Source organism: Notolabrus celidotus, chromosome 14, assembly GCF_009762535.1.
Source record: "Notolabrus celidotus isolate fNotCel1 chromosome 14, fNotCel1.pri, whole genome shotgun sequence".
NCBI classification, from domain to species: Eukaryota; Metazoa; Chordata; class Actinopteri; order Labriformes; family Labridae; genus Notolabrus; species Notolabrus celidotus.
The window spans coordinates 28,063,330-28,090,103 of NC_048285.1; the positions used below are offsets into that span (position 1 = coordinate 28,063,330).

Genomic DNA, 26,774 nt, shown 5'->3' on the forward strand with positions numbered 1-26,774 from the left:
GACAAACCAGTTACAGTTGATATTCAACTAACTGTCAGTAGAGTATAATATGCATTAGTAGTAGATATGTAGTTTCGGGTGATTTTCACCCTTTTTTTTTTGTCTCTCTCTACTGCAGCTGTTTGTCTGTCAAGGAGGCTGTGCCTTCACCAGGGAAGTCTCAAATGTCCCAGGAATGGATGGACCGGACACAAAGTGTCCAGTTTCATCATTTTTTGTTTTAGACATTTTTGGTCCCGAATTCCAAATTTTCAGTAATTTTGGAGCATTTTTAAATGGTCTCCCCATGATACTTTTTTTTTTTTCATTTTGTTAGACATGGCACAGTTTAAAATAAAAAGAACACTACAGTAATTTGTCATGTATAGTCATATTTTGATATATTTTGATGACAAGTACTTTTTATTGAGTATACTATATCGGGTAAAAAACACCCTGTGTTAGTTATGGTGTTATAATGTTAGCAATAGTGTTCATGTTCTTATAGGGCTTTCCTAATAAACATACACTGAGCACATTCATACACAGCCAAGTAACTTCAGCTAATAAAGGCTGTTAGTTTCTTTAATTGTTTGATTTTGTTTGTTTTTTTCACAAACATTGTTTAGAAAATGTTTCCCCAGTAAAGAATAAAAATACATTTTGTTAAGAGACATCTATCTTACAGGTTAAAGATTAAAAAAAAGTAAAAAAAACAAGCTTCATTATCTGGATTAAAATTAAAAGAGATAAATAATCCTGTTATCAAGTCCAGATCGAAAAAGGAGATCATAAAATGTACTGAATCATGTCCTTTTAGGGCTTCCGTACCTTTCAGAGACACTTGATCCAGTCCACAATTAAAACTCAGTTTCCCATCGACCATTGCGAGCGCCTCCACAGAATGAACCATCTGCTCGTTGCTCATGTTTCTGTGGTTACACAGTGACATTAAAGTTGATAAACCTGATGTTTCACATGCATCACGAGGTTGCTATAATTACCTCACGCTGCCTGACTTCACCTCTCTGGATCTGCTGACAGGACAGTCTCACTTCCTTCCTCACTTCCTTTCTCTGACGGGACAGGTCTCCTCTCCCTGGTGCACAGAGGAGAGATCATGCCAGCTTGTTGTTGTATCTGAAGATCGGTGTTTGCTGTGAGAGCTGTGTGTGTGTGTGACAGTGAAGGCTGGAGTCACGATGGAGGGTCCGAGCACTGCGAGCAGAGCTGCAGCGACCTGCGTCCTCCTGACGCTGTGTCTCGGCTGTTTGCACGTGATCGCCCTCAGATCCAAACTTTTCACCAGGCATGGAGGGTTACCTTCCTCCCCTGAGCCTCCCATCAGCTATGAGACTTTTTATTATGACCAGAGGGTGAGTTCTCTTCACTTCATAGATGTTTAAAGCCACAGATTTCTTGTATGTCACATGTGTTTCTTTCTTTCTCACTTCTTCCTCTTTTTTATTTAAATGTTTGATTTTGATTACAGTGATGTGAGCAGTGGTGGACAAAGTGCACAGCTTCATTACTTAAGTCAAAGTATAGATCCTCCATGTCAAATATTACTCCAATACAAGTGAAAGTTGTTCAGTCAGATTATTACTTGATTTAAAGTACTTGCTTTTAAAAAATACTGAAGTATTCAAAGTACTTTTTAAAATATCTCAAAACTTTGCATTTTCACAATACATAAGTTCAGTCAAGAATACATGGAAGTACATTCTGTTACATTCTGTTTATTTATGTTTATTATGTTTATTATGCTATTTGTTTATATTGATTGGGTTTTTAAGCTTGTACAGCACTTAGGCCAACTGAGGTTGTTTTTTGTGCTATATAACGTGCTATATAAATAAAGTTGACTTGACTTATTTAGGAACCATTACTTTAAATCTCTAAAACTATACCATGGAATCAAAACAGAAACTAAGTTACTCAAAGCACAGACACCTTAGTTTGAAATGTTCATCTGGAATGAAACAAATGTTATAGCTCAACACGCTTTCTCAGGTTAGACAGTGAATGTTTGTATGTTTGTGCAGAGTGGGAAACAGGGTGAACATTTCAAATGATACATCTCATTCTTCATTTTAAAAACCTCTAACATGGGCTGAAGATATGACCATGGGTGCTCATGTGGAGAATTACAGTTGTGCTCATAAGTTTCCATACCCTTGCAGAATTTATGGTTTCTTGGGTAGTTTCTGTTGTCAGAGTAAACACAGCTATATGATAAAAATTTTGCTTCACCCAACCACTAACCATGAGTGAAAAAATAGTTTTTCTCTTCTCATTCATATTCTCTGAAAAATGGCCAAAAAAAATCACAAACTCTGCCAGGGTATGTGAATTTATGAGCACAACTGTATAGCCATCATTACCACCTCTACATGAACTGCCTGATCTGAGTGAAATTTCCTCTATATGTATACAACATGCAGGTATGGCTAAACCACTGAGATAAACAGAACTACACAAACACATTTTACTGTCTTTGGGAGCAGATTTCAGAAAAGAGAAGGAAATTCATGAGAGCTGACTTCAAAGCAAAAGTAGTGAGTAACTAGAGCACTGATAGAAATGTAGTGGAGTAAAAAGTAATAAGTTCCCCCAAAAATAATACTCAATTAAAGTACAGATACTCCAAAAATGTACTTAAGTACTGTACTCAAGTACATTTACTTTGTTACTGTCCACCACTGAATGTGAGGAGCTACATTCCCCTAAATATCTGACTGGTATAATAACACTGATAGGATCTTGAAAAGCTCTTAACTTAAAGTTGTGGGTTGAAAGTATTTCTGCGAACACCTTGCTTGTTGTTGTATTTTTTATTTACAACCTCACCCGGCTTCATATTTGCTGTTCTCTTATCTCAGCACCACTTTCTAAAAGGTTCATTGTACTTATCTCTGCACACGTTGTTAGTGTGTTGTGTTTGCAGACAATAGTGTTTCCCCCTGGCTTCCTGTAGTGGAGGGAAAACCATCACATTTGGCTCAGTCCCTACCACAGCAGAAGAGAAACTGTCCCTCTTGGCTCCCAGCCTGAGAAGGTCTCCTGGGCCCAGTGAATATGAAACACTTAGATCTTCATTCAGCCTTTACACTTCCCATTTACTGTTACTTCATGGAGCATCACATTACATGTTGAGTGTGTGCACAGGTTTTGTAACGCAGTATCACGCTCGGTGACTTGTGAAGCTGACTCAGGCGGTCACAAGACTCTGCATGTCTTTATCACTCTCCTGCTTCTGCTATCACAGATGGTGCGAAACGTAAACATCGCCAGGGTTCCCACATTTAAAATACATCCTTTAATAATTTACTACCATTAGACAATGAGTGGAGGGAACTGCTCACCTCAATAATTTACTGACTGCTGAGCTGTGTGAGTTCATCTTAGTACTCCACCCACCATGTAAACAACACAGTAAATAATTATGGAAGGTAAACAGAGATCATGACGGTGCATTCATGTCCGTCGTAAGCTCCTCTATCTATCACAGGTGGGCCGTGCTACAGCCGGACTGTGCTTCAGGACTGTCTCAGTCCTACTTCTTTTCACTGAGACTTAACAGGCCTTGAGTCCAACCCTAGAACCATCACAACATCAGTCTGCACTCAGACTTTGACTCTTTTGGGCTTGGTTCCCTCTAAATTTGAAAGCGATCAATCCAATCCAATCCATTTTATTTATATAGCACATTTTAAAAACAACAAGGTTACCAAAGTGCTGCACAACAAATACCAACAGTAGAAATAGATAATAGTACAATTTAAAATACAGTACATTAAAGGACAAACAGAGACCAACATTAACTCTCATGCTGTATTTAAAGCCAGGGAGTAAAAAGGAGTTTTAAGATTGATAAGTATCCAGGGTGGGGGGTATTTTGACTTGGGTGGGTCGCTCATTCCACAGTTTAGGAGCTACCACTGAAAATGCGAGGTCACCCCTAGTGTTTTGTCGGCTTTTTGGCACGACGAGACACATCTGATCAGCAGACCTCAGTGCTCTGGAGGGGGCGTAGATGTTTATGAGGTGTCAGACCATGTAGTGACTTTAAAACAAACATTAAAATCTTAAAATTAGTTCTAAAGCCCTCACCAACATCCTTGTTTGTAGACTGGAGAAACCCATAACATGAAACACAAACACAAAACACAACGTAATGTGAGAGCATTAATAACAGAACAGATTCTTATTATAAGGGGTTTAGTCACTGAGTCAGAACTGAGGTATTTTCAGATCTCTAATAGGTTTATTAATCATATTTGCTCTTGCTGTGATTATTTAAGTCATTTCTAAAACAGAACTGAGAAGTATTTGTTGATTTCTAACCATGTTTCACTTCCTGTTACACTTACAGGGAACTTGAACTTTAAAATGCAGTCATATCTATTTTGGACTGAAACCGTGTAGAGTAGTTTTCACTATTTTCAAATGTTTTATAGATGAAAGTTTAATAAATGTATCTGAAAATGAAACCTCAGACATTTATTATTATTTTTATTTATTTATTATTTAAAAGGACCATGCTTATTAATTAACACTTCTGTAAATATGCCAGAGTTAGCCAACAGGCTAGTTTACATCTGTAGTCCCTTGCCAGATGTTAAAAAGGCCCCCTAAAAAGATCAAGATTAAACAAAGATAAAATAAGATCAGAATAAGAAGTTAGAGGAGAAACCAAAACACAAACAAACAAACAAAAAGAGAAGAAAATAAAAGTACAAATAGCACCACATGATTCAAAATGACTAAAAGCTACATAAGAACATGATATGACAGTCTTTGAGAAAGTGTCCATGGACATAAAATACATTCAGTTGCAGTCCTTTACCTTACCCAGACTCATGTTGTTCCTGTGAACACACTTAACAATATTTGGAGAGGCAGACAATGCTCCACACCTGGTCCAGCCCACGGCTTCCTGTCTAATCAGCCTTTCTGACAACAAGATAAAGACCGTTTCCTCTCGTCTGACGCCCATTGTCTTGTCTGATTAGAGGTTTTTTTTTCTGTTTCAAAGAAGCAGTGTGCCTCTTCTTGACAAGCACAACAAATAAAACCCCCTGTTATCCACTTCTCTCTCACCCCTCAATAAGTCTGCTGCTGTTTTTACCAAAGAATGATCAATCATACAAGCGCTCTCTGCACGCTCTGCGGGAAGAGCTGCTGTGAGGAGAGCACAAGTGATCCTCCAGTCGTCCAGAGGAAATCCTCTCTGCTGCTTCTTGCCTCCGGACAATGAATGGAAGTGTCCCTTAGCATCCTTCAGATGAACTGTTGGCTTGTAGTGGAGCTTGTGCTTGGGTTGTTTCCCTCATGTGTCTGTTTGCTGGACTGTAACTCAACAGATGAAGTCTGTCTTGCAGAAAAGTGGACAAAGTGTTTGAGTAAAAGTTCAGAATGTGGAGAGAATATCAATTAAAGCGGCCTGATGCTGCCTCCCCTGTCCACACGGTGGCACTACTGATCAGGGTGTGGATTTGTTATGAAACCAACCTCATTGGCTCTGTGATGTGCATACTGAGTGGCTGCAAGTGATACAATTACTCATTGGTGGTCCGTTTAGTGAGGTACTTTATACATTGAACCCCTTTAGGCATTGAGGTTAAAGAGTGTGGGAATATGTTTGCAATGCAAGAGAATATGACTCATTCTATCTGAATTGTATTTTGTCACCCTGGTTATAATAATGATAACTAACAGTGCATGATTTAGATGAGGTATTTAACTCTTTGATACAAATAATGCAAATGTAATGCTTTGTTGAGAAGCTATAACTTAACCCTCTGTAAGAACGTCACCGCAGAGACTTCTTTTGCTGCCAAACTGCAGAAGTTTTCCATAAAACGGTCTCATGGCTCCCTCACACTTAAGAACACTGCCAAATGCTAAAGAGTGGAGGCTTGAATAAACACATTGAGGGCCCCCAGAATCTTTCTGCTGTCATTGGCTCATAAAATTGCTGCCTCCTTTGTATCCACCGAGGAGGGAAGTGGGCGATGAGGGAGGAAAAAAATACCAAACAAAACAAAAACATTTTGTATTAAGTGCTGGTACTGTTTCAAGGATCGGACAACCAAGCACCCTCATGGGGTCGTCTTCTCTCTGAAGTTGTTGGTTTTCTCTCTCTGCTTTTGTTTAATAAAGAATACAGGAAAAATAGTTGAAAGGGGAAGATGTGCACGGAATCCCTGAGGTTTGATGAAAGGATATCTCAGAGCTCATCTAAAGTGGAACTAATGTGGCATCCCTTTAATGGGCTCCAACAGTTTTAATACAAATTGAGGCTAATTACCCTCCAATCAAACCTTGGGACGGTCACTTCACACCGCTGTAGTTGGCACAGGGCCAGGAATGCACCGATCACGTCCAACACAAAACACTAAATATGGACTTTAACTCGTAGGAAGCTTTGCCCCTTTAAGTTTTCTGTCAACAAATATGACTGATGCATACAAGGCTGTCACATCTCACCCATGTGTAAATTATATTTGAAGTTATATGGAATTCTTTTTAATGTTTCTTGTCCAAGTTGAAGGCTTACATGATTTGAAAGCAATGTGATGTTAGGGATGAGTTTGCATTCTTGTTGCATTTTTAAGATCATACATCACTTATTTTTGTATTCCTGATTCAGATTGATCATTTTGGATTCCTGGAAGACGGCACCTTCAAACAGAGATACCTCGTGTCTGCCAAACAGTGGAAGCAGCCTGGAGGGCCCATTTTGTTCTACACTGGCAATGAAGGCGACATCACCTGGTTCTGCAACAACACTGTAAACATCCCATCTGTTACCTCACATTAATACTGTATGTAATCCTCAGTCTAACTCAGCACCTGTCATTGTTTCTCGTCAGGGATTCATGTGGGAAGTGGCAGAGGAGTTGGGCGCCATGCTGGTTTTTGCAGAACATCGTTACTATGGAGAGTCGCTACCATTTGGACAAGACTCTTACAGTGTAAGGGAAGATGAAGTGTTACATGTACAACCAATCAAAAATGCTGAACTTATTTTGGCTAGTTAAAGAAAACACCACCTCAAACAAAACAAGGCCTTACAGAGCGTGAAGTCATTTTCCTTACTGTAAAAAGTTTCACTCTCAGTAAGACATTCTCATTATTATTTCATTGACAGCTCCCCTTGATTTCACAATTTTTTCTCCTGTTCTTGCAGGACAGCAAACACCTGAACTACCTGACCTCAGAGCAGGCTCTGGCAGATTTTGCAGTACTGATTAAGAGCCTGAAGAAGACTCTACCTGGAGCTCAGCACAGCCCGGTCATCGCTGTGGGAGGGTCCTATGGAGGGATGCTCTCTGCCTGGTTCAGGATGAAATACCCCAATATAGTTGTTGGGTGAGAAACTGGTGCAGTTTCACACAGCCTGTATAACTACTGCAAAGCTGTTCCACAAATAATTGCTTCTCATTGTGTTTCAGGGCTCTGGCAGCCTCTGCACCAATATGGCCGTTCCCTGGTATGGTACCATGTGGGGACTTCTACAAAGTAGTGACACAGGACTTTGCCAGAAGTGGGCTCAACTGTGATTCAAACATCAGAAAGTCGTGGAAAGCGATCAATAATGTTTCCTCCAGTGGTGAGTGAGTGGAGTCATGATGCTCAGGATTTAATCTGTGAGGCTTCTTTGTTTTTTTTTTAGAATTAGAGATCAAACATTTTAATCCTGTCTGTGTGGGCAGCTCGTACTTTTTAAGAATCTCTCCATGTTTGTGCATACGGTCCACACTCATTAACAGTCCATTAAAGCTTTAAACCTGACACAGCCGATACTTAAATCTGCATTGCTGTTGGGTATAAAGTCTGGAGCTTCTCCTCAGATGACAGATTGTAAGATAAAACCTGCATAACTCAGATGATCTCAGTTCTTTAGTATTCAGCTCAGATAAGAAAATGTGCCTCTTACAGGATCCCTGGATACTTTTACATTATCACAGTCTTAAACTGGAAGAGTTGGCTTAACTGAACTGAGTACCACTTTTTATCCTGATCATCAGCGTTTTTGAAACACCAGTGAGAAGGTAGATATCACTTTCTCACGGCCTCCCAAAAGGGTTTACAAGCTCCTTTAGAATAGAAGAAGAAGAATATATCTTGATAGTAATTTTACATAGTGCAATCCATTGTCAGTGCTATTAACTCATTGTTTTGCAATGTTTTTCAATGCTTTATTAAACAGATATCAGCTTTTAATAGGACCACTTACAAGTTAGAGCAGATCCTCCTCCTTCAAAACACTTGTTTTGTCTTTTTTATTTACTTTTTAATTCAATAAGAAGTTTCCCTAAAAGTCTGATGTAATCCATCAAACATAAACTTTGCAAACTACTTCAAATAAGTACAATTTTAGCGGTCTGATAGTCCATTTGAGAGGAGTTTCTAACAGATGTAACAGTTAACTTGACAGCAAAAGACAAGTCATGCTGGATGATGACTGTCCACAACCTGGCAACCCACTCTTATTAATGTCTTAACTGATCTATCAAGCAATATAAAATGTTGAACAGTAAACATTAAAGCCAGTAGTTACAAATTCAAAACACTTTTTAAAGGATTCCTCTTACAAGTCTTACATATTTAGAAAGCAGTTTGTTGATATCACTAGAGAATCTCAAAATCAAGTAAAAATGTATTTAATAAAAGCTCCCGTGAGGAACTTCTGGTTTGCGCAGATTTTGGCGCCCCCTGTGGACAAAGTGGTGCCTTTAATGTCTGTGCTGATTTGTCCTGAACAAGTTTTAGTTGTGTTTATGACAAAACTCCTTCCAGGAGCTTTAAGTTAGAACACAGAGGCTGCATTGAGATGAAATGGAAAAACAGAAAGTACTGAGAGCGCCTGTTATTTGAATGACCAGCTTAAGTACAATTTAAAGTGAGTGGACTTGACATTTAAAGAATATATACATTTAATATCAGTAAGAAAAATGTAAATTTTGTGTTTGCATAGGGTGTTTATGCCACTGAGCTATATACTGTCCAACAACATTTTTAATCTAGCTGAAAATGACAATGTTAGTGTCAAATCTAAATACCTCACAGAGACAACTTCAATATATAACACCAACAATGCAGTTAAAAAATTCATGTCTAATGTAATGATTGATTTTTGGCTCTTCCTCAGCGTCTGGTCTTCAGTGGCTGTCAGAAGAATTCAGTCTGTGTTCTCCTCTTAAGAACCAAAACGACATTGGCAGCTTCAAGAGCTGGCTTCAGGAGACGTGGGTGAATCTGGCCATGGTGGACTATCCCTATGAAGCCAATTTCCTTCAGCCACTCCCTCGCTGGCCGATCCAGGTACATCCAGTCACTGTACATTACTGTAAAACACTGTGTCCAAGATGCAGGATGGGATTTAAGAAAGCAGGTGTGACAGGTTGTTTTGCTTTGGCTGTAGAAGTCATCCAATAAATGATTACATTCTAGTTAAACTTCAGTTTGATTCAAATTTAAAGCTTTGTTGTGAAATACACCTTTAATTTTTGTTTACCTTTTAGTTAAGCGGCGGATTTGGCCCCGACAGCCTGCCCTTCATTAAAATGAATGTGTGATTTAGCCGATTGTGTTCCAAGTGTTTGTTGTGGACGTCTTAGCTTTTGTTTACAGCAGCTGCCAATTAACTTCATTAATATTCATAAGGATCTAGTTTCTTTTGGATTGTAAGTATTCTTTAGATGAGCAGCTACAAGTAAGCCACCATTCTTCTTCCGCTGTCGCACCAATGGTCCTTTCATTTGCACACCCCGTCAGATCTCTGAGGTGTTCCTCTTAGGACGCTCACATGGCACCACAGAAAGAGGACATTTGCCCAGAGCAGCTCATGAGGCCATTAAAACAAAGCCTCAGCACTCTCATTTGAATGAGACTGTAACAAATACTTCAGTACACACTTGATGGGCAAAGCGTTTGCATTTCTTGCCAAAATTGAAAAAGAAACTGACATCATGTGACGTGGCTTTAGCAAAAGAAAAGTGTTATACTTTGAGACAGACCTAGCAACTTAACAAAACTAAATGTGATTCCCTAAAAAAGAGGGAAAGACAGTGGAGCGTCTGATGGACTCGGGTGCAGTAGATTCCTCCTGTCACCTTGGCATGTCACGTGCATAAACCAAGCCCTACTATTGACCCCCAACTCTGTTTGCTGTTCCCTCTGAGTGCCCCCACTCTGCAGTCTCATAACCAAACTTAAACTCTTATGAAACATTGTTTGTTTTATTAATTTTATTCAACCTCTGAGTGGATCCAGGAGCAGCATGCGAGGTGTTATAAACACTAAATGGTCATTTTGAGTTTTTTGGCTCCTAGCCTCTAATGTATGCGACCCCTATGGGTGGTTTAAGCGGTTTAGGCAGTGGGTGCAAAGAGGAGCTTTTTTAATGACAAAGCTAATGTGATTATCTGAGTGAGTGTGAGAACGGGGTATTGAGGGCTTAGAGGAGGGAAATCTGTTGGCAGAGATGAATGTATAAGCCTAATCCTATCTGAAAAGTAAGGAGAAGATGCTTTGGAGCAATTGCAGTGTTTTTTTCACGGTATAAATCTTTGGTTGGACATGTCTGTGGCCCTCCTCATCCATCGACCACCAACTCCTCCCCAGCCCGCAGACAAAAGCCTTAGTAACAGACTCCACACTAGCACAGCTCCCCTCCAACCTCTAAACAAGAAAGCTCAGTTTCTCTGCCTCACAAAGAGTGCAAGAACAACAGCCGCGGCCAACTCTGCTGCTGCAACCATAACAACACGCAGCAAAGTTAAACAAAAGCTGAAACTCAAATATTTATCATCCATGCTGTTAATTCTGAGGAATCAACCGTGGTCAAACAAAGCGGCTGGTGAGAACTTTTGAATTGAAATTATTTAGATCACTGGCTTCGGGTAAATTGAAGTTTTTCCTCTCGTGCCAAGAGTACAGCCATAAATTCAAGTTCATTCCAGGGAATTTCATATGCAAATCAGGCGCCACCACTTTTTATGTGGAAAGACTTTATGGGCCGCAAGAAATCCATCCATAGTCTAGTAAACAACATGGATATAAGGGAAGTAGAAGTCAACATGTTTGTCTTCAAGGTCATTTGAAAAAAAGAACTTCAGATCTTAAAAGCTAGCTTAAACTTACTGTAATAATAAAGTTATATTGTATGAATGTTTCTACAATTTTCTACATTTTAAGGTGGTGTGCAAGAATCTTGCTTTCGATTCCCCTGTGCCTGACCACAAGCTGCTGCACGGCGTCTCCCAAGCAGCAAAGGTGTACTACAACTTCACAGGAAGCGCCTCCTGTCTCAACACATCTCAGACCGCCACCAGCAGCCTGGGAATGCTCGGCTGGTTTTACCAGGTGTGTTAACACAAAGCACAAGGTTCAGTCTTATCATGCTGATTGAATAGCAGGCCAGCTTTGTCCGTCACAATGAATACATCTGCAACCCTTCATCCTTCATTCCCAGGCCTGCACAGAGATGGTGATGCCCATGTGCACAGATGGCGTCCAGGACATGTTTGAACCTGAGGAATGGAACTTCCAGGCCTTCTCTGACGAGTGTAACGGCATGTTCGGTGTCAGGCCACGAGCAGACTGGGCCGGCATTGTGTATGGTGGGAAGGACATCGCCTCTCACAGCAACATCATCTTCAGGTAAACAGCTTGTAAGATGCCAGACTGAAGCAGAAGGCTCTCTGTGTTTTTCTGGGCTTTTCTAATGCAGTGAGAGCAATTCAAGTGCAACAGACAAATTAAAAGCGCTCACCTGGATATCCAGCCTTAGGAGTTAGGCTGAAGTATGTAAAACTTAAATGAAAATTGACTGCCTCTGAGCTCAATCCAAACATCGGACTCACATCAGGCTGAATACCAATTAAACAGAAGCTCGGCTCAAATGATTAAAGGTCTTGCAATCACATTTTCAGTATTGGTGATTTAAAGCAACTCAAATAAGGTTTCTAAAAACCATACATATGCAAATCATTCAATGTGGAAATATATAAATAAATATGTGTGTGTGAGTGAAAGAAATGCATTTGATGTATTTTCCCTTTGTTGTGCTAACGTTCTTACTTTGAAAGGTTCTGTTTTAATACTTAGTCAACATACAGGTCCACACACTTACCTTTTTCAAAGCTTGTTTACCCAGGTAGATCAAAAAGCTTAGGAAACTTGTGTTTGTGTCCTTCCTCGCCTTCAGCTTTTACAACCTGTGGTAAAAATATAAGACAACTCAAGACACTCTCTTACAAACACTAACTCTTGTGTATGTGCTCTTGTAAACCCATAGCACTGAAACTCATCCTGTAGGATAATGTGTTGCTGGTCTTTACAATGCCACAGATCCACACCTTGATATAATGCACAGAAGTGAGTAACGCAGTATATTCACTGCACTCTGTCTCTGCTGATGTTTTTCAGTAATGGAGGACTTGACCCTTGGTCGGCTGGTGGAGTGACTCACAACATAACAGATTCTCTGGTTTCTATTATGATTCCTGATGGAGCACATCACCTGGACCTCCGCTACAGCAACGACCATGACCCTCCTTCAGTGCGCCAAGCCCGCGCGTTAGAGGTGAAGTATTTTCGAGAGTGGATCAAGCAGGCCAAAAAGAAACCGCATCCTGCATAAACACCCGAGACTCTAACGGCAAGGCAGTGTGACACAATCAGAAGAAGCACAGCAGTCAGGATTTCTAGCTTTAATTCACGTTGTGAGATATTTCACTGGGTGAAAGGGTCGTGATGCCAAAGTTTAATGAAGGGATGATTTTAAATGATTACAATGGGACATTTTTGTTTTTATAAATTTAACATTGTGCTTGATTTTAATCACTTTAATCTAAATTGTGTAGCCATGCTGCAGACAGACACTCCTTTTCTTTTGCCAATACAACTTTCCAGGAGCTTGGAGAAATTGAAATGATGTCCAAGGGCCTCTTTGCCTTAAAGTCAGGGAACATTTGAGTCATTCACTTCTTCTCATTTCATTTTTGTCATTTAGAGTCATCATTACATACAGGAACCTTGTGTGTTTTTGCTGTCAGTCTTATTGATATTCTTGTTGCCATTCAGGTGATTTTCTTCTTTAAATGAAGTGAATATTGTGATACACGCACAAAAGTCTCAGGAAAAGGATTTAACACCAAGTGTATATTTAAAAAAAAATCTAATATTACAATAATGAGCTTGATTTATTATTGTGCTGAGATGAACAGTGCCTTCATCACTTTTTACAATTTCTATTAAGGTCTTATTCATCTTTATTTAATTTGCTGTAATTCCCAAGATCCCTGTCTTCCAGTCAAACTGATTAAAAAAATCAAAAAATGTCATCAAATCTTTCCTGTTGTCTCTCAGTCACTTATGGATGCTCTGTGGTTCTGTCAGAGCGCTCTCTTTGTCTTGTTTTTAGAGCCACAGAGGCTTTTAAGTGACTTCCATCTAGCAGGAACAATTGCATGTGCTTGAGATTTAATAAAAACCCAATCGGAGGAGGCCAATAAAGTGAGAGGTGGGAGGTTATTGCAGCTACGCCTGCTGACCTCACCCCTGTGGACCAACCTGTGGGATTCCCCCTGACACGCATTCATTCACAGGCTAGCCATTAAAGCTCTAAATTGTGGCACTACGGCTGCCTGTAGACTCTGGTTTGTTCCCCCCTGCTAGCAATATTATTAATATAAACTCCCGGGGTGCCGGAGAGGTTGAGAGGAGTTGATAGAAGGTTAAGAGAGAAGTGATGAGTAAAGGCAGGAATCAACAGGAGCCAAGAGGCTTTTTGTAGTTCAATGTGAAGTCACTTTTTATCCTTTTTCCTTTTTTTTTAAATGTCAAAGTAAAAGACCCAAATGTCATGAAAATACTGAGTCTAAAACTCTTTGACTGGAAATGACAGAGCCTCTTCTTGCTTTGTATTTTCTTTGAACTGTTAAGGCCAATTCCTTTTCTCCCCCCCCTCTTCTTTAAAGTGAAATTCCTGACACGACATGACTTTGTGCAGCAGAAGGGGAGCATGTCCTACACTGGTATGTGGGTTGATTTTCTACCAGGCGACACAAAGCCTGACTTTCCAACATTTTGTCCAGGCCTGACTGGTTTCAGACACCCCAGTAGAAAGAAACACAGCTAAACATGGGGGAGGACGGGGTCTTCGTCGCTAAATGCCTCCCTTAAACTTTTCTCAGGACTTTGAGAGGTCATTAATTTTGCCAGCCCTTTCTAAGTCTCTGACACTGGCCATCAATCAAAGGTGTTATTAGTATTCGCTCGACCCCAAACTCTGAGTATGTCCCTCCTCAGACAGGGACCACACACTACTAGGAAGAGATTAAGCCTGTGTGTGTCACATCACGTTGCACTTAGCACCCCGATCTCTTGGGGTTGGTTGCTGCTGAATAATTAAATTCTCAGGGACAGAGGGCGTGGTGGTAATGTTTAACAGAAACTTAACAGCATGGATCTGTGTACTTAACAACATGCTATTAGAGGGCGCTGTGTACTGCTAATTATTTCCTCCAATCAAAATTTCCCAAAGGTCCGAACATAATGAGTTTTTAAAAATTCAATCAATAGTTTGACCTCTGTGATTAACACAAAAACAAACACTGGAAATGTAAACAATTAACCTCACATCAGTATCTAGAGAGTAGAAACAAGTCAAAAGCTTCACAGTTGTGTTCCTCGGTTTCATATATTTTTTCCTTGCCGGTCTGGCACAGACCAGCCCCTCTCTCTCTCCCACTCAGCCTTTATGCAACAATGGAAACTTGTTTCCGGGATCCGTGCGTCAGGCCCTGTGATGTGAATGACCCACCAGCACAAAAGCCAAAGCTCCTTTCGTGAAAAAGGGGGATATGGCTGCCATGACTGTGATGATGTCACATTGCCAGAACTGTGCTGCTAGCAAAGAGAAGGGAGGCAGAATCTCTTCAGGCAGGCGTTAAAACTCTAGACTCCTCGAATGGATTCATAAGATGTTGTGATGTCTGCTGAAAACCTCAGTTTTCCTCCTGTATGTAGCACAGTTGTTCACTAGGTCTGCTGAGTCAGTTAGCTCTTTTAAATCCCTTCTTAAAACATACTTTTATTGTAGAGCCTTCCTGGATTTTATCTGAATTTTATTTGACTTTATTTTATTTTGACCATCTTAAGAAATATATTTTAAAATAATTCTATTCCTTTGGAGTTCTTTTAGGGGAATTTTATATCTTTTAAAATATGTTTTATTTCTTTATCTTGACCTGTGTGTTTTTATGATCTGCCTGTTTTATTTTGCTGCCCATGTGAAGCACTTTGTAACCTGGTTTTGAAAGGTGCTTTACAAATAAAATTATTATTATTATTATTACTTCAAGTTTTCAATTCAGGGCAAAATCTTTGAAATGAAGCAGCTGAATGTTCAGTCTTCCCACATTAGTTTTTATTCTTGTTCTATTTATGAACAGTAGTCGTACATGACCAGCTGTACTTACAGAGATGTATTTATATTTTTTAAACCCTTCATTATCCCAGGTTTGAGTTTTTAAAACATCCTCTTCCTCACAGAGCTATATTGGGCCACAGATAATTAGATCAGTGCTATCAGTTTCACTGTCCCTTTTCTCCTCAGGAATTAACATGAGAAAGAATTTTTTTAACGGCCTCACTCCCTCGCTGCTTCAGCCCTTTTTTTTTTCATCACTCAGGCTCTTAAATGAGCCACTGCCTCACTTCAGCATGCACTTTCGCCAGAGGAGTGATCTTCTTTCAGTAATTCAGCATAACAGCATAAACTCTAAAGGATGAGACTTCCCCTCCGGTAAACAAGCAGACAATATGTGCAGAGTGACATCAAATTTCACATTCTTATTATATAGTTAAAGTTTGTCTAGTTGTCCATTCAGGGAACATTCGATCGAAACTCCACTTAAATAGGGATAAGTGCTGGCAACAACAATCTGGCTCTTGAACACATCCTCCATTGTATTCACTGCTGTCCAAGAAACTTCCTGTAAATGCGTTATTGTTTACAACCAAAGTTTCATACCCTGGATTTCTTAAGGTCAACATTTCTTCTGGCACACTAAGCCTGAACTGCACTTTATTCCCCTTTAATTTAACAGCTCCGGCAGCTTTTCTAGTTAAATCGACTGTTCATTATTGAGACCCATTTTACGAAGGGGCTGTGAGGTGCAATTTAATGAATCTCTGGCACAAAGCTCCCTTTCACTGCCGGGCGAAGAATAGAGGCTATTTAGACCCTGTAGGGCTTTATGTCAAAGGCAGCCCATAATAGTTGTCAGGCCAGGGCAGAAATTCCCACTGGCCTGGGAATGCACTAGAAATCAACTTTTGCCATGAGCAGATTAAGACACAAGCAAAGCAGTTGGGAAGATTCTCCCAAATAGTGGCATCTGTTTGGGCACAAAGATTTTCCCACAGAGAAGAGGCCTTTCTCTGCACTGTATAGCCAGGACTTGATAGTCGGGTTTGTTTCGGTGTCTTAAAGAACAGTAATTAGATTAACAGTTCTGTTTGGTAATACAGAAAAGAAACACATAACTGGGCACAGTGAATGAAAAGTGGTTGCCAGATTTTGGAAACAATAATGGAGGGTTTTGGGGGTTTGTTAACTTAAAGATTTAAATAAGCTGTTCTTATAAATGTAAGATGAAATCATTCAAACTTCAATAGAAAGATTTTCCTGTAAAATTCTGCCCGGTAATAGCAGTATCCCCATGAGGATTTTAAAGGCTTTTCAGCACCCTGTTACAGTAACAGACCTCCAGTTTCATGAAAGCGTTTTTGGTTCAGAGCACACACAAACAGTTAAACTGAGGGGGAGAGTTCTGACGGAGGTTATTGTCTTCAGCTCAGCAGGGAATTTCAGACAAATCCCTCTTAGATGCAGGTGGTCGGGCACAAGCAAAGAGTTAAGTCCTGCGGTCCCTTTGCCCCTCCTCTTTGATGTTCTGACATCATTAGTCCGGCCCCCTGAAAGATCTCCTTGCTTTCCTCAGAGCCCGTCACTTTTACTTGGGAATGTTTACAGGAACTTCATGAGCAGCATCAGGACCAAGTGTTTGTCAGAGATAAAAAGAAATGCTCTGAAGAAACTTTTGGTTCAGGGATTACAGTGAGTGCCTCAGGTGTAGCCGCTGGGCTCAACAGAGTAATGGCTGTTCAGACTGCAATCATGAACCCTCAGTTCATGAATTTCTGTTTCCCTGGTTCAGTAATGGAGTACGACATGGAGAAAAGTCTGGATGGAAATCTCCTTGGAGAGGCAGAAAATGACGAGGACTACAAAGAGACCACCAGGGACCTGCTGAGCTTCATAGATTCAGCCTCCAGCAACATCAAGCTGGCTCTGGACAAGCCAGTGAAATCCAAGAGGAAAGTCAACCACCGGAAGTATCTCCAGAAGCAGATTAAAAGGTGCACTGGCATTATAACACCAGGAAACATAGCAGAAGCTCCAGTTAAAAGACAGGGTTCCCCCTTGGCTCAGCCCAGCCCTTTGCAGAGCAAAACGTTGCCTAAGAGGGACGGGGTCCAGGCCAACTTGCAGAGCAAGAGCTTGGCAGCACTCTTCAGCCCTGTGAAGGATATAAGGGGTGAGAAAGCCAAGAAACCACCCCTGAGGCATCGCAATCTGCCTCCTTCTTTCTTCACTGAGCCTGCCAACTGCTCCAAAGTCAGCTCCACATCTGGGATGACGCTGAAGGACCTGGAGCGAGGAAATCCTGAGGCTGCAGAGTTCTTTGAGCTCCTGGGGCCTGATTACAGCAACATGGTCAGTGACCAGGACCTTTATCAAAGCATGCCTCTGCGGGTGCAGCCAGAGATGGGAGGCCCAGATCCTGCTTCATATGATGCTCACCATTTGGTCAGTGGCCTCCTCTACTCTGAGCCCTGGACTAGCTGCTCAGGACCCTCTAAGAAAGTAGGAGGCAGCCTGCGTACAGGCCTGACCCAGCCTCCTGTCTACTGTCCCTCTGAGGCTGCTGGAGCCATAGAGGACAACGCACTGTGCACTTTGGCCTTTCCCAACTTCTTCACAGACTGCACCATACCTCAGGTCTCTTATGATTTAAGTGGGAGTTACAACAGAGTTAATTATTCATCTCTATGAGAATCTATATTGTAGTTAGGAGAGCTGGAGGAGAAAGATGCTGTGATAAGTTTAACACTAGTCTAAGAGTTTGATATTCCTGTGTCATTGTTTTTCTGTTGTTGAAGAAATATTGCAACTGGATTGAAACATTTTGTAACAACAATACGTGACTTTCCCTGAGAGAAACTAGGAACATGGAGTGATTTTATTCAAAGGAAATGTCCAAAGCTTTTTAGGTAGCTGGATACTGCATACTTTCACACTCCTGATTCATTCACTTCACTGTTTTGTTTGATGTTCAATTGTTTAACATATGGATATTATTATGTTTATCTCAGGCAATGTCTAAAGTCATTCTGAATGAAAATGCACCTGATTTCAGTTGTGCTCCATCTCTGTCACTAGAGTATGCGGGTCTGCTCTTTCAGATGTGTTAATACAGACTTCTTATTCTTGAAAGCACACACACACACACGCACACACACAAGTTGCTGAAATACAGTTTTTGATTTCTACTAAACATCACATCTTGCCATAAAATATCATAGTGCTATTTGTCTCATCTGACAAAACATGCTGCAACAATCTCTTAGTGAAGCACTTTTTTTTGTTCCTGTTAAAAAAACAGTCCTGTGTAGAGAGACAGAGAGGGGGAAAACTCATTTTGCTACGATGATTATCACAAGAATTTGTGATGCCATGTTAGTTTTACCACTTTTTACAGCTCAGAATGGGTTTTTATGCTGTCAGAGTTATCACCTGTATCCATTTTGCTGGGAAAAAAAACCTCTAATGTATCTATTGTAAGAAGACAAAATAAAGCTGGCCTTTATTACTGTGAAAAGACTGCTGTTTTTGTGTTCATTGGTTATCTTTTTTTCCTGAGGTGTGATGTATCTGAACACATTCAGCTCTCTCTTTTTGAAATGTTCTGCAAATGAGAAAAACTCCAGAGATAATCCAATAACAAAAATACATGTTCAAAGCAGAGGATGCAGACATTTGAGTGATGGGAGGAGTCATTAAAAGGATGCCGATCAATGCTGACTGATTTATTTTACATCTCCTCTGCAGCAGTGAGCCAACGAGTAAACACTCAGTACCAAATAAAGCCACAAACGTGATTCAAGATGGAAAAAAAAACTTCAAACTTCAAGTTAATATTAAACCTCTTAACATCATTACCCTCAATTAACTCCTCAAGTTTTCAACAGCGTGTTCTTATTTCCTCTAATGAGCAAAGATGAAGGAAGTGTGACATTAATTAAAATCAAGTTCACGCTTTTGGCTCTCACACCACTTTACTGCTCCATGTGGTGGCAGAATGTGTAATAATGGGCCTGTGTTGATCATTTCTGAAGATAATTCATGTCCAGCAGTTTTCAAGAGGAGTTGGCAGGAAATTTAAACATGCAGTCTACATTGATATAACTTTCCTTGTAGAATCTTTCCCCAGAAGATATGAACCTGCAACCCCACTCTAGATGCACACTGATATCTCCCTCTGCTGGCTGTTGAAGGCTTATTCATCTACCCTCTAACATGGAGGCAAATCTCATCAGGGTGCAAGACTTCTTTTTTAGGTATGATTTTAAGTCTGCATGCTGAACCCTGTATGCACTTGATGATGCACAGTCAATTTTCTAGCAGCTTATTCTGCATTGGCAAGAAACTACTGGAGAGGATGTCCAAATCAAAGAAAGTCCTCATGCACATTCATTTAAAATACAATCAAATATACATTTTGAACAATCCCTTTTTATATTTTAGAAAAATAAGTACAGCTATTTAGTTAACTGAGCATGGAAGATAACCATACTATGAATCATGCTGCCACCTAACTAGAAGTCTTAAGTTGTTGATAGTTTGGCTCAGATAAGGTTTACTGGGGTACCTTGGCTTGTTGTTGATCGAAGCCCAGTCAGTTTGCAGCCAGAGCTCACACATTTCCTTTACTTCTTAACCAAGAAACATTCAAAATGTACATCATGTTAAATATGCCTTCCAGTGCTTTACCACAGGGCTGCAAGCACTTACTCAACCAACACACTAGATGGCAGTAATGATCCACGGAAAGCCCAGTGTCCACCACTCCCATTTAGAGAGGCACTTGTATCTGATGTATGAGATTATACATGAAAACTGTAGCTTTTTTTGGGCAAGTGAATGGTTTTCAGATGTCTTCTCATAAAATCAATCTGTGCTGAAGTTAGAAAGCCATAGGAGAAAGGACTGCTTTTAATCTGTGCTTTTTAATCTCCCTGTCTTTTTCAGAGCTGGTTTAAGGACATTCGCCGCTCACTAGTGTTAAGATGCTTACTCCTGTAAGCGTATTATGTGATGGTGTGCATAAATGCTCTACTTTTATCTTATATTGTCTGCCAGGCTTATTTTTCTTACCTTCTCCCCGCTGGCTTTGTTTGCAGAATGGTCAACACTATATGCCATATACGCAGGAGAAAAAAAACAATAGCTGTCAGTTTGCTATACAGCAACTATACACACAGAAGGCATATGGATTTTCTGTCCGTGAGTTGATACCAGCTGATACATTCAGATTAGGCCCTGATGGAGCCACAACTCTATGCTGCTTTGATTTATGGCACACTGGAGATGGTGTGTTTGTCAAAGCGATTAACAAGATCTGTATTGGAGCAGACCTGAATAACAAGAGCCAGACATCTAGGTAAACTAGATAATATACAGCAGATTTTCTCTGGCATGGTATGTGATGTCCTACAATGCAAAAAAACAAAACAAAAGAAGGTGGTGGTGGTGGTAGGCGGGGTGGGAGGGATACCCATGGGCAATGTACCGTGCTGTCTATGCACCCACTTATACTGAAAAACACAGGAGTACCACAAAAAAATACATCCATTGCTGAAATGAACTCCACTGCAGAAAGTTGGACATGTAGAGTGGTTCACATCATTGTGCCGAGTGAAAAAATGAGTATCCATCCACACTTGCCCTCTCTCTGACCTTTCACAGCGAGTCCCTGTGTCTTGTTAACACCGCCGCGGTAGAAGCACATTGCCGGATGATTTCCATAGGACCTTTGTAACCTCTCTCAGTGACATGCAACTTTTGTCTTCAAAATTAAGTCAGGTCTAGTGCATCAAGTCATATGTTTAAAAGAAATGGCAGACTCAGCTAGAGATATTTTTTCAAATAAGCTCTCAAAGAATGATGTTACAATTATCTCTGATTTGATTCTCTGCAGGATTGAAGCAGTGGCTCAATAAAATCAGGGTTGAATTGTACATGGTGGTTGCTAAGCATGCTAAGTCTGCACAAAGGGATAATAATTGAAATACTATTTTTCTTTTTTTCCTACATGCCAATTCGTAATATCTATCATGATCCACACTGGTGGGTTATTTAATGTGTATTTCAGTGACCACACAGTGCCTTTCTACTACCAGCCCACACAGCAGCTGAAGATATACCTGCAGTCTGTCTGTGTCCTTTCAAAGATTTCCAATCCAAGTGTTCAGATATGTCCTTTTTCATCACCAAACCAGACTTTAAACTCTTAACTACAGAAATTGTATTTCATCATGAAGAGCATTGTAGGCTGGCTCCCACCTTTCAAGGACCTCTTATTGCACACTCTCTAAGGAGTGTGATTAAAGTCAGTGCAGAGAGATCTGACCTCAAAGTACTCCCTGCATTTCTCCACATTATGTATTGCTAAGATTTCAACCAGTAATCGCAGTTAGTATCAGTGAATATTAATTCAGAATTAATAACTGCTCTTTTTAGTTTATAGTAGGGAGATAACCCCTAAAAGACAATTTGCTTGCAGAGTATATTTCTCTCAGTATGCATTTCATGTCTCACCGCTTTCCATTTAAGTATGCGTTCATTTTTAGCAGCCATGATGCACTGTTTTCCTCCTCGGGGTGTTGTGGGTATGCTTGCTTACATCTGTGTGTTTTTGTCAGTGTGATAACAATTGCAAGCTGTGCAGCTGACTGAAGTCTTGGCGAGATTAAAGACATTACTAGTGGAGATTTTTCATCCCCCAGTAAATGAAAACCACATTGACAGACATAATTCTCCCATGCAAATCGAATTAAAAAAATATCAGTCTCAAAGCCATCCCCTGCTCAAATGACACATTTTTTAAGTTGCAGTTGCTGCTGCGATGACAAAGACAACTCCTTTTACTCCAGCATGGCTGAATGAACAAACCTGAACTAATAAAAGAGTCGGTGAAAGCAAAATGAAAGTGTCACTATAGGATATTTCATCTATTTGATTTTTTTTTTCTTATTTGTGGGACAGGCCTTGTAATAGACTCCAGCTCTGTTGTTAAGGAAACAGCATTTACTCAGCTCAATACATGGAGCTACACAACTCAGAATACTGACACAGATCTAGAGTCGTAAGTGATCAAAAACAGTTATATTGACCTCAGAATCAAAGATGAAAAGTGAAAAAGTGCATTTGAAAAATTGGACATTTACATATATTTTTTCTGGCTTATGATCTGAGTCTTTCTCCCTATGAGAAACTCATCCTTCCATCTTCTTGCTGCTTATCTGAGTCAGGGTCATGCTTGGACAGGCTGAGCATCAAAGGCGTGTTTCACCCAAGCAGCTCCTTCAGCTTCCTCTCCTCACAGCCGGTCATGCTCCATCAGAGCCGCAGATAGAAATGTCGGGTACCCTGACAACAGCTAAACAGAACCTTTAACACTCTGAATACCTAATCACCTAAGGCCCCTGTCCAACAACGGTGACCCTGAATAATTCAAAGTTCCCTCCGCCAAATGGTGTGTCTGTCCTCTGTTCACCTCGAAAGAGAGGTGACTCTGGCCTCCTACTGAGGTCAACTCTTATTGATGACCCCCTCATCCTGTCAATTTCAGCCATTTGTCACTGCTGTCCGGTCACTATCTGAAGCATGTGACCACAGGTGAAGGTCAGAGAGATGAGCATTAGCTGAACCAAGAGCCTTGTGTTGTGCTTCTTCATTATCCTCACAATACGGTGTCCATATTACTGCAGCTAAGACAGCCGAACTCTCAAACCTTATTACCCTCATCAGGGAGTCTGACCTGGTACTGACCTTTATGTGAGACAGAGCTACTGTCCAGAAAGTAATAATCATCTTTACCACTTTCTATTGCTTCATCTTTTGGTTACATTAATGTTCACTAGCAAGGACCACGCCCAGTGGCGCCGTATAGGGGGGAAAAGTTAGGATGATTCTAAGGGCCCATGACTGACAGGGGGCATGAAATGGTACAGCCCAGCCTGTGTCGCGCTAATCAACTGTGCCACAGTCAGAAGTTACACAGGGAGCTAAGGACAGCTAAAATGTCTGGAAAGACATAGTCTGGGTCCTAGAAAAGGAGGGAAAGAAAAGAAAGGGAGGAGAGAGAGAAGTAGGGGCGACAGTATGTCACCCAGTTTTTCTCCAGGAAAGGTTGGTATAGTCTTTAAGTGGTTAAAATCAACCTGTTTGCTAGTTTGATGTCCACAATGAGATGAACTACGTTTTAGCTAATTATACTAAATGGGTTTCCCCACCCTCACTAACAGACTCAGGAGCTGATATGTCAGCAGGTGCACTGTCTCCCCACAACTCCCCACAACAACTCCCCACAACTCTAACTCCCCACAACAACTCCCCACAACTCTAACTCCCCACAACTCTAACTCCCCACAACAACTCCCCACAACTCTAACTCCCCACAACAACTCCCCACAAATCTAACTCCCCACAACAACTCCCCACAACAACTCCCCAACAACTCCCCACAACTCAGTGAACAAGAAGGTGAGCAACATAGCATGTCAATACAGTAAATATTTGACTCCAAGAGGCAAGACAGCTGAAAAGGTAGAGCTATGTAAAGCTTTGACTGGGTCGATTGGATCCTGGAGATGTGGTTACAGCAGTTGCACAGGGTTCTTGTGGCCTTTGGTGATGGGGCCCAATGTGATTTTTTTTTCATGGGGCCCAAAATCCCTGGCTGCGCCCCTGACCACGCCACACAAGGATATAAATTTGAACATTTAATGAATTATTTGTGCGTTGTGTGGCCCAGCAGAAGGAGACTCAGGATGGGGGTTCTGTCTTAGCGTTATCCTGCCAGAGCTGATCCTGACTTGGGTTGTACCTGGAAGTAGACAAGGGCATAGAAGAAGCGAGTACAAGTTGAGTGGAAGGGGATAAGGAAAAAGGTTAAGTGGAGTAGAGAAAGGTGAAAGAGGGTGGGTTGAAGAATCACTGACAAACGGTTAGAGTAGGCTGGATATGTTTAAGTAGGCTTGTCAGGTGATTGGGGGGTGGTTTAGGCGTGGTCCTGGTCCTGAATTTAAGTTAACACCATAACTTCATTTAATGGTAGACATTAAAAGAGGACACCATCACCAACACCAAACAGCAGAATGGCATTTTTTCTTATAATAGAACCGATCACATGGTGCTGCTGCTGCTGCTGGGCATTGATTCCCCCCAATTCTTTTCAAATGTTCTGTCTCTGAATATCAGAAACAGGAGAGGGAACAGAGCCTAACTGGGATCTCAGTAGTCTCACTCATGCTGTACCACTGGGAACTTGGTCATTAGCTTTATCCAAATCCCCAAACACATAGGGACAAGATTTGCATATTCCCATAAACCCTCTGGTCTCTTCATGAGACTCAAATAGGCATGCCTGTATTCCTTTGGCTAAAGCAGAAATGTGAAGTTAGATAATTGCTTGAAATAGTCTCTTCCTGCACATTCTGGCATTAGCTTTCAGTAGACAAACCAACAGTGACAGAATTTGTATTAAAAAAAAAGTGCTTCATTAAAAATATTCATCTTTAATTGTCCAGTATTACATTCAGAAGCAGGTGCCTCTTAGTAACGTCTCTTTTAATATAATTCAGTCCAGGCAACCTTGCTCCGCCTGAAGTCTCGCCTGAGTGCTTACAGATAAAACAAATCATGACTGCTTATTTGTTTACTTGTCTGTTTGTTTGTTTTCACTGCTTTATTCCAGCACTGTGTTGCAGTGGCTGATATTAGCTGCATGAAAATGAATTTTTGGGCTGCAGTTCAAGCAAAGTGGGCTTGTTGAGCCAAATTCCATTCAGATGCTTTCAACAGTGACATTAGTAATGGAATGAACAATGGTGATAATGTTTGTGTGACATCCTCAGCATGTCCCACGTAACCTCTGCAGTGTGACAAAGAAACAAAGGACTTACAGAAGAATGAAGAAACAGCATGCACAGTACATCTGATGATCCAATTATGATTGCAGCTCTACTGTAATAGTAAGAAGAATGTACTTTTTTCTTCACTGCCCTTGTCATAAATTCCTTTGTTCCGAGCATTTAAAGAGCAACATCATAATTTGCAATGGCAAACACAAATTAGAGGTGACACTTACTCAGCAAGCTCTCATACTTTGCCGGAGGGTATTTTCAGATTGAGTCTGATGCAGTCCATTTATGGTTGTGTCCAATAACTCAGAGGACAAACAAAAGTTAGCATTTTATTTTTATTAAAATCACCGACTGCACTGTAAAAATGAAAACTTAAAAAAGGTTGGCCTAAAAAAGTTTTTTTAGTTAAGTAAACAAAAAATGCAAACTACATGAAAGTAGTTATCTCAACTACCTGTTTTAAGTTTCTTGTGTAAAGTTGGTCTCATTTCATAAGTTAGGTTGACAAAACTTGAAATTCACTCAGACAACTCACGTTTCAATTGTTTATTGTTGCAGCAAATACATATTACACGTTTGGCGCCCAGGCTCCGGCCTCATCACTCCCTGCAGATAAGTTAACATGCAGACATTGAGGAGTGATGGGCAAAGCATACTGAACACCCCCCGGAGCCTGCAGGTGGATGCTGGGGTGGTGGTGAGGATGAAAGAATATGCAGCAATAGGAATGCAGGGCAGCAGAGGCAGAGGGAGCGATGGGAGATTTTCCTGGTTTAAATAGACCGCCAAACTGAGAGGCAGAGGGCGTGATTGGATGATGGTTATGAGAGTGGGACATGTGACATGTGTATAGCAGTGCAGCTCAGATGCCTGAACTAGCTCACAGGCGTCGCTCCATTTATGGGTTTGAGGTTAGGCTAAATTATTTGAGTATGCTTCAGGCAAAGAACAGGGTCTCCAACTCAAATCTACAGGGGTCATCCACACTTTTAATTTCCCACATGTGGCGCCATCTCTCCTGTGTGGATGTTATCACCCTGAAGATGAGTGTTTTGTTTGAGTATTGAATTGAAACTCTAGCTTTACAGTCAGTCACTTGATGGTGAGTTGATTACCGGTTAATGTAACTTTAATGTGTTTAGTTAGTTAGTTAGTTTAATAAGGCATGGTCATTACCAACAGTTAGACGCCTTGATTAGCTAGCTACCTTGCAAGTGGGAAAACGGTGCAGTAACGTGCAGTAAGAAAGGTACATTTTCTGAACAAACAATAATATGTTGGCACAACTTTCACTTCTTAGTATGTAGAACTGAAAACTTTAAGTTACACTACATACTAATCAGTTTACTCAAATGTAAGATTTCTAGTTAGCATCAAAACTCAAAAAAATCTAGTGCAGACAGTTGCCTTGAAATTTTGAGTTTTCACAGCGTGGCTCTATAGTTGGCAAAAGATTCCACAATATCACTCCACACATCAGCTGAGGATTGGGGATGTGTTGC

The 26,774-nt window shown here is 40.7% G+C and overlaps 2 protein-coding genes across 2 annotated transcripts; both read left to right on the forward strand.

Annotated features, from left to right (window-relative positions):
• The first annotated feature begins 847 nt into the window (after positions 1-847).
• On the forward strand, positions 848-13,342 carry prcp (prolylcarboxypeptidase (angiotensinase C)). Its single transcript, XM_034700861.1, has 9 exons — positions 848-1,355; positions 6,635-6,775; positions 6,858-6,959; positions 7,175-7,356; positions 7,440-7,597; positions 9,140-9,312; positions 11,188-11,355; positions 11,465-11,652; positions 12,421-13,342. The coding sequence occupies exons 1-9, from the start codon at positions 1,182-1,184 to the stop codon at positions 12,632-12,634; spliced, it is 1,500 nt and encodes a 499-aa protein (XP_034556752.1). The 5' UTR covers positions 848-1,181; the 3' UTR covers positions 12,635-13,342.
• A 3,572-nt stretch (positions 13,343-16,914) lies between these two features.
• Positions 16,915-18,944, forward strand: LOC117825527 (protein FAM181B). The gene has a single exon (XM_034701420.1). The coding sequence runs from the start codon at positions 17,159-17,161 to the stop codon at positions 18,116-18,118; it is 960 nt and encodes a 319-aa protein (XP_034557311.1). The 5' UTR covers positions 16,915-17,158; the 3' UTR covers positions 18,119-18,944.
• Positions 18,945-26,774: the final 7,830 nt, after the last annotated feature.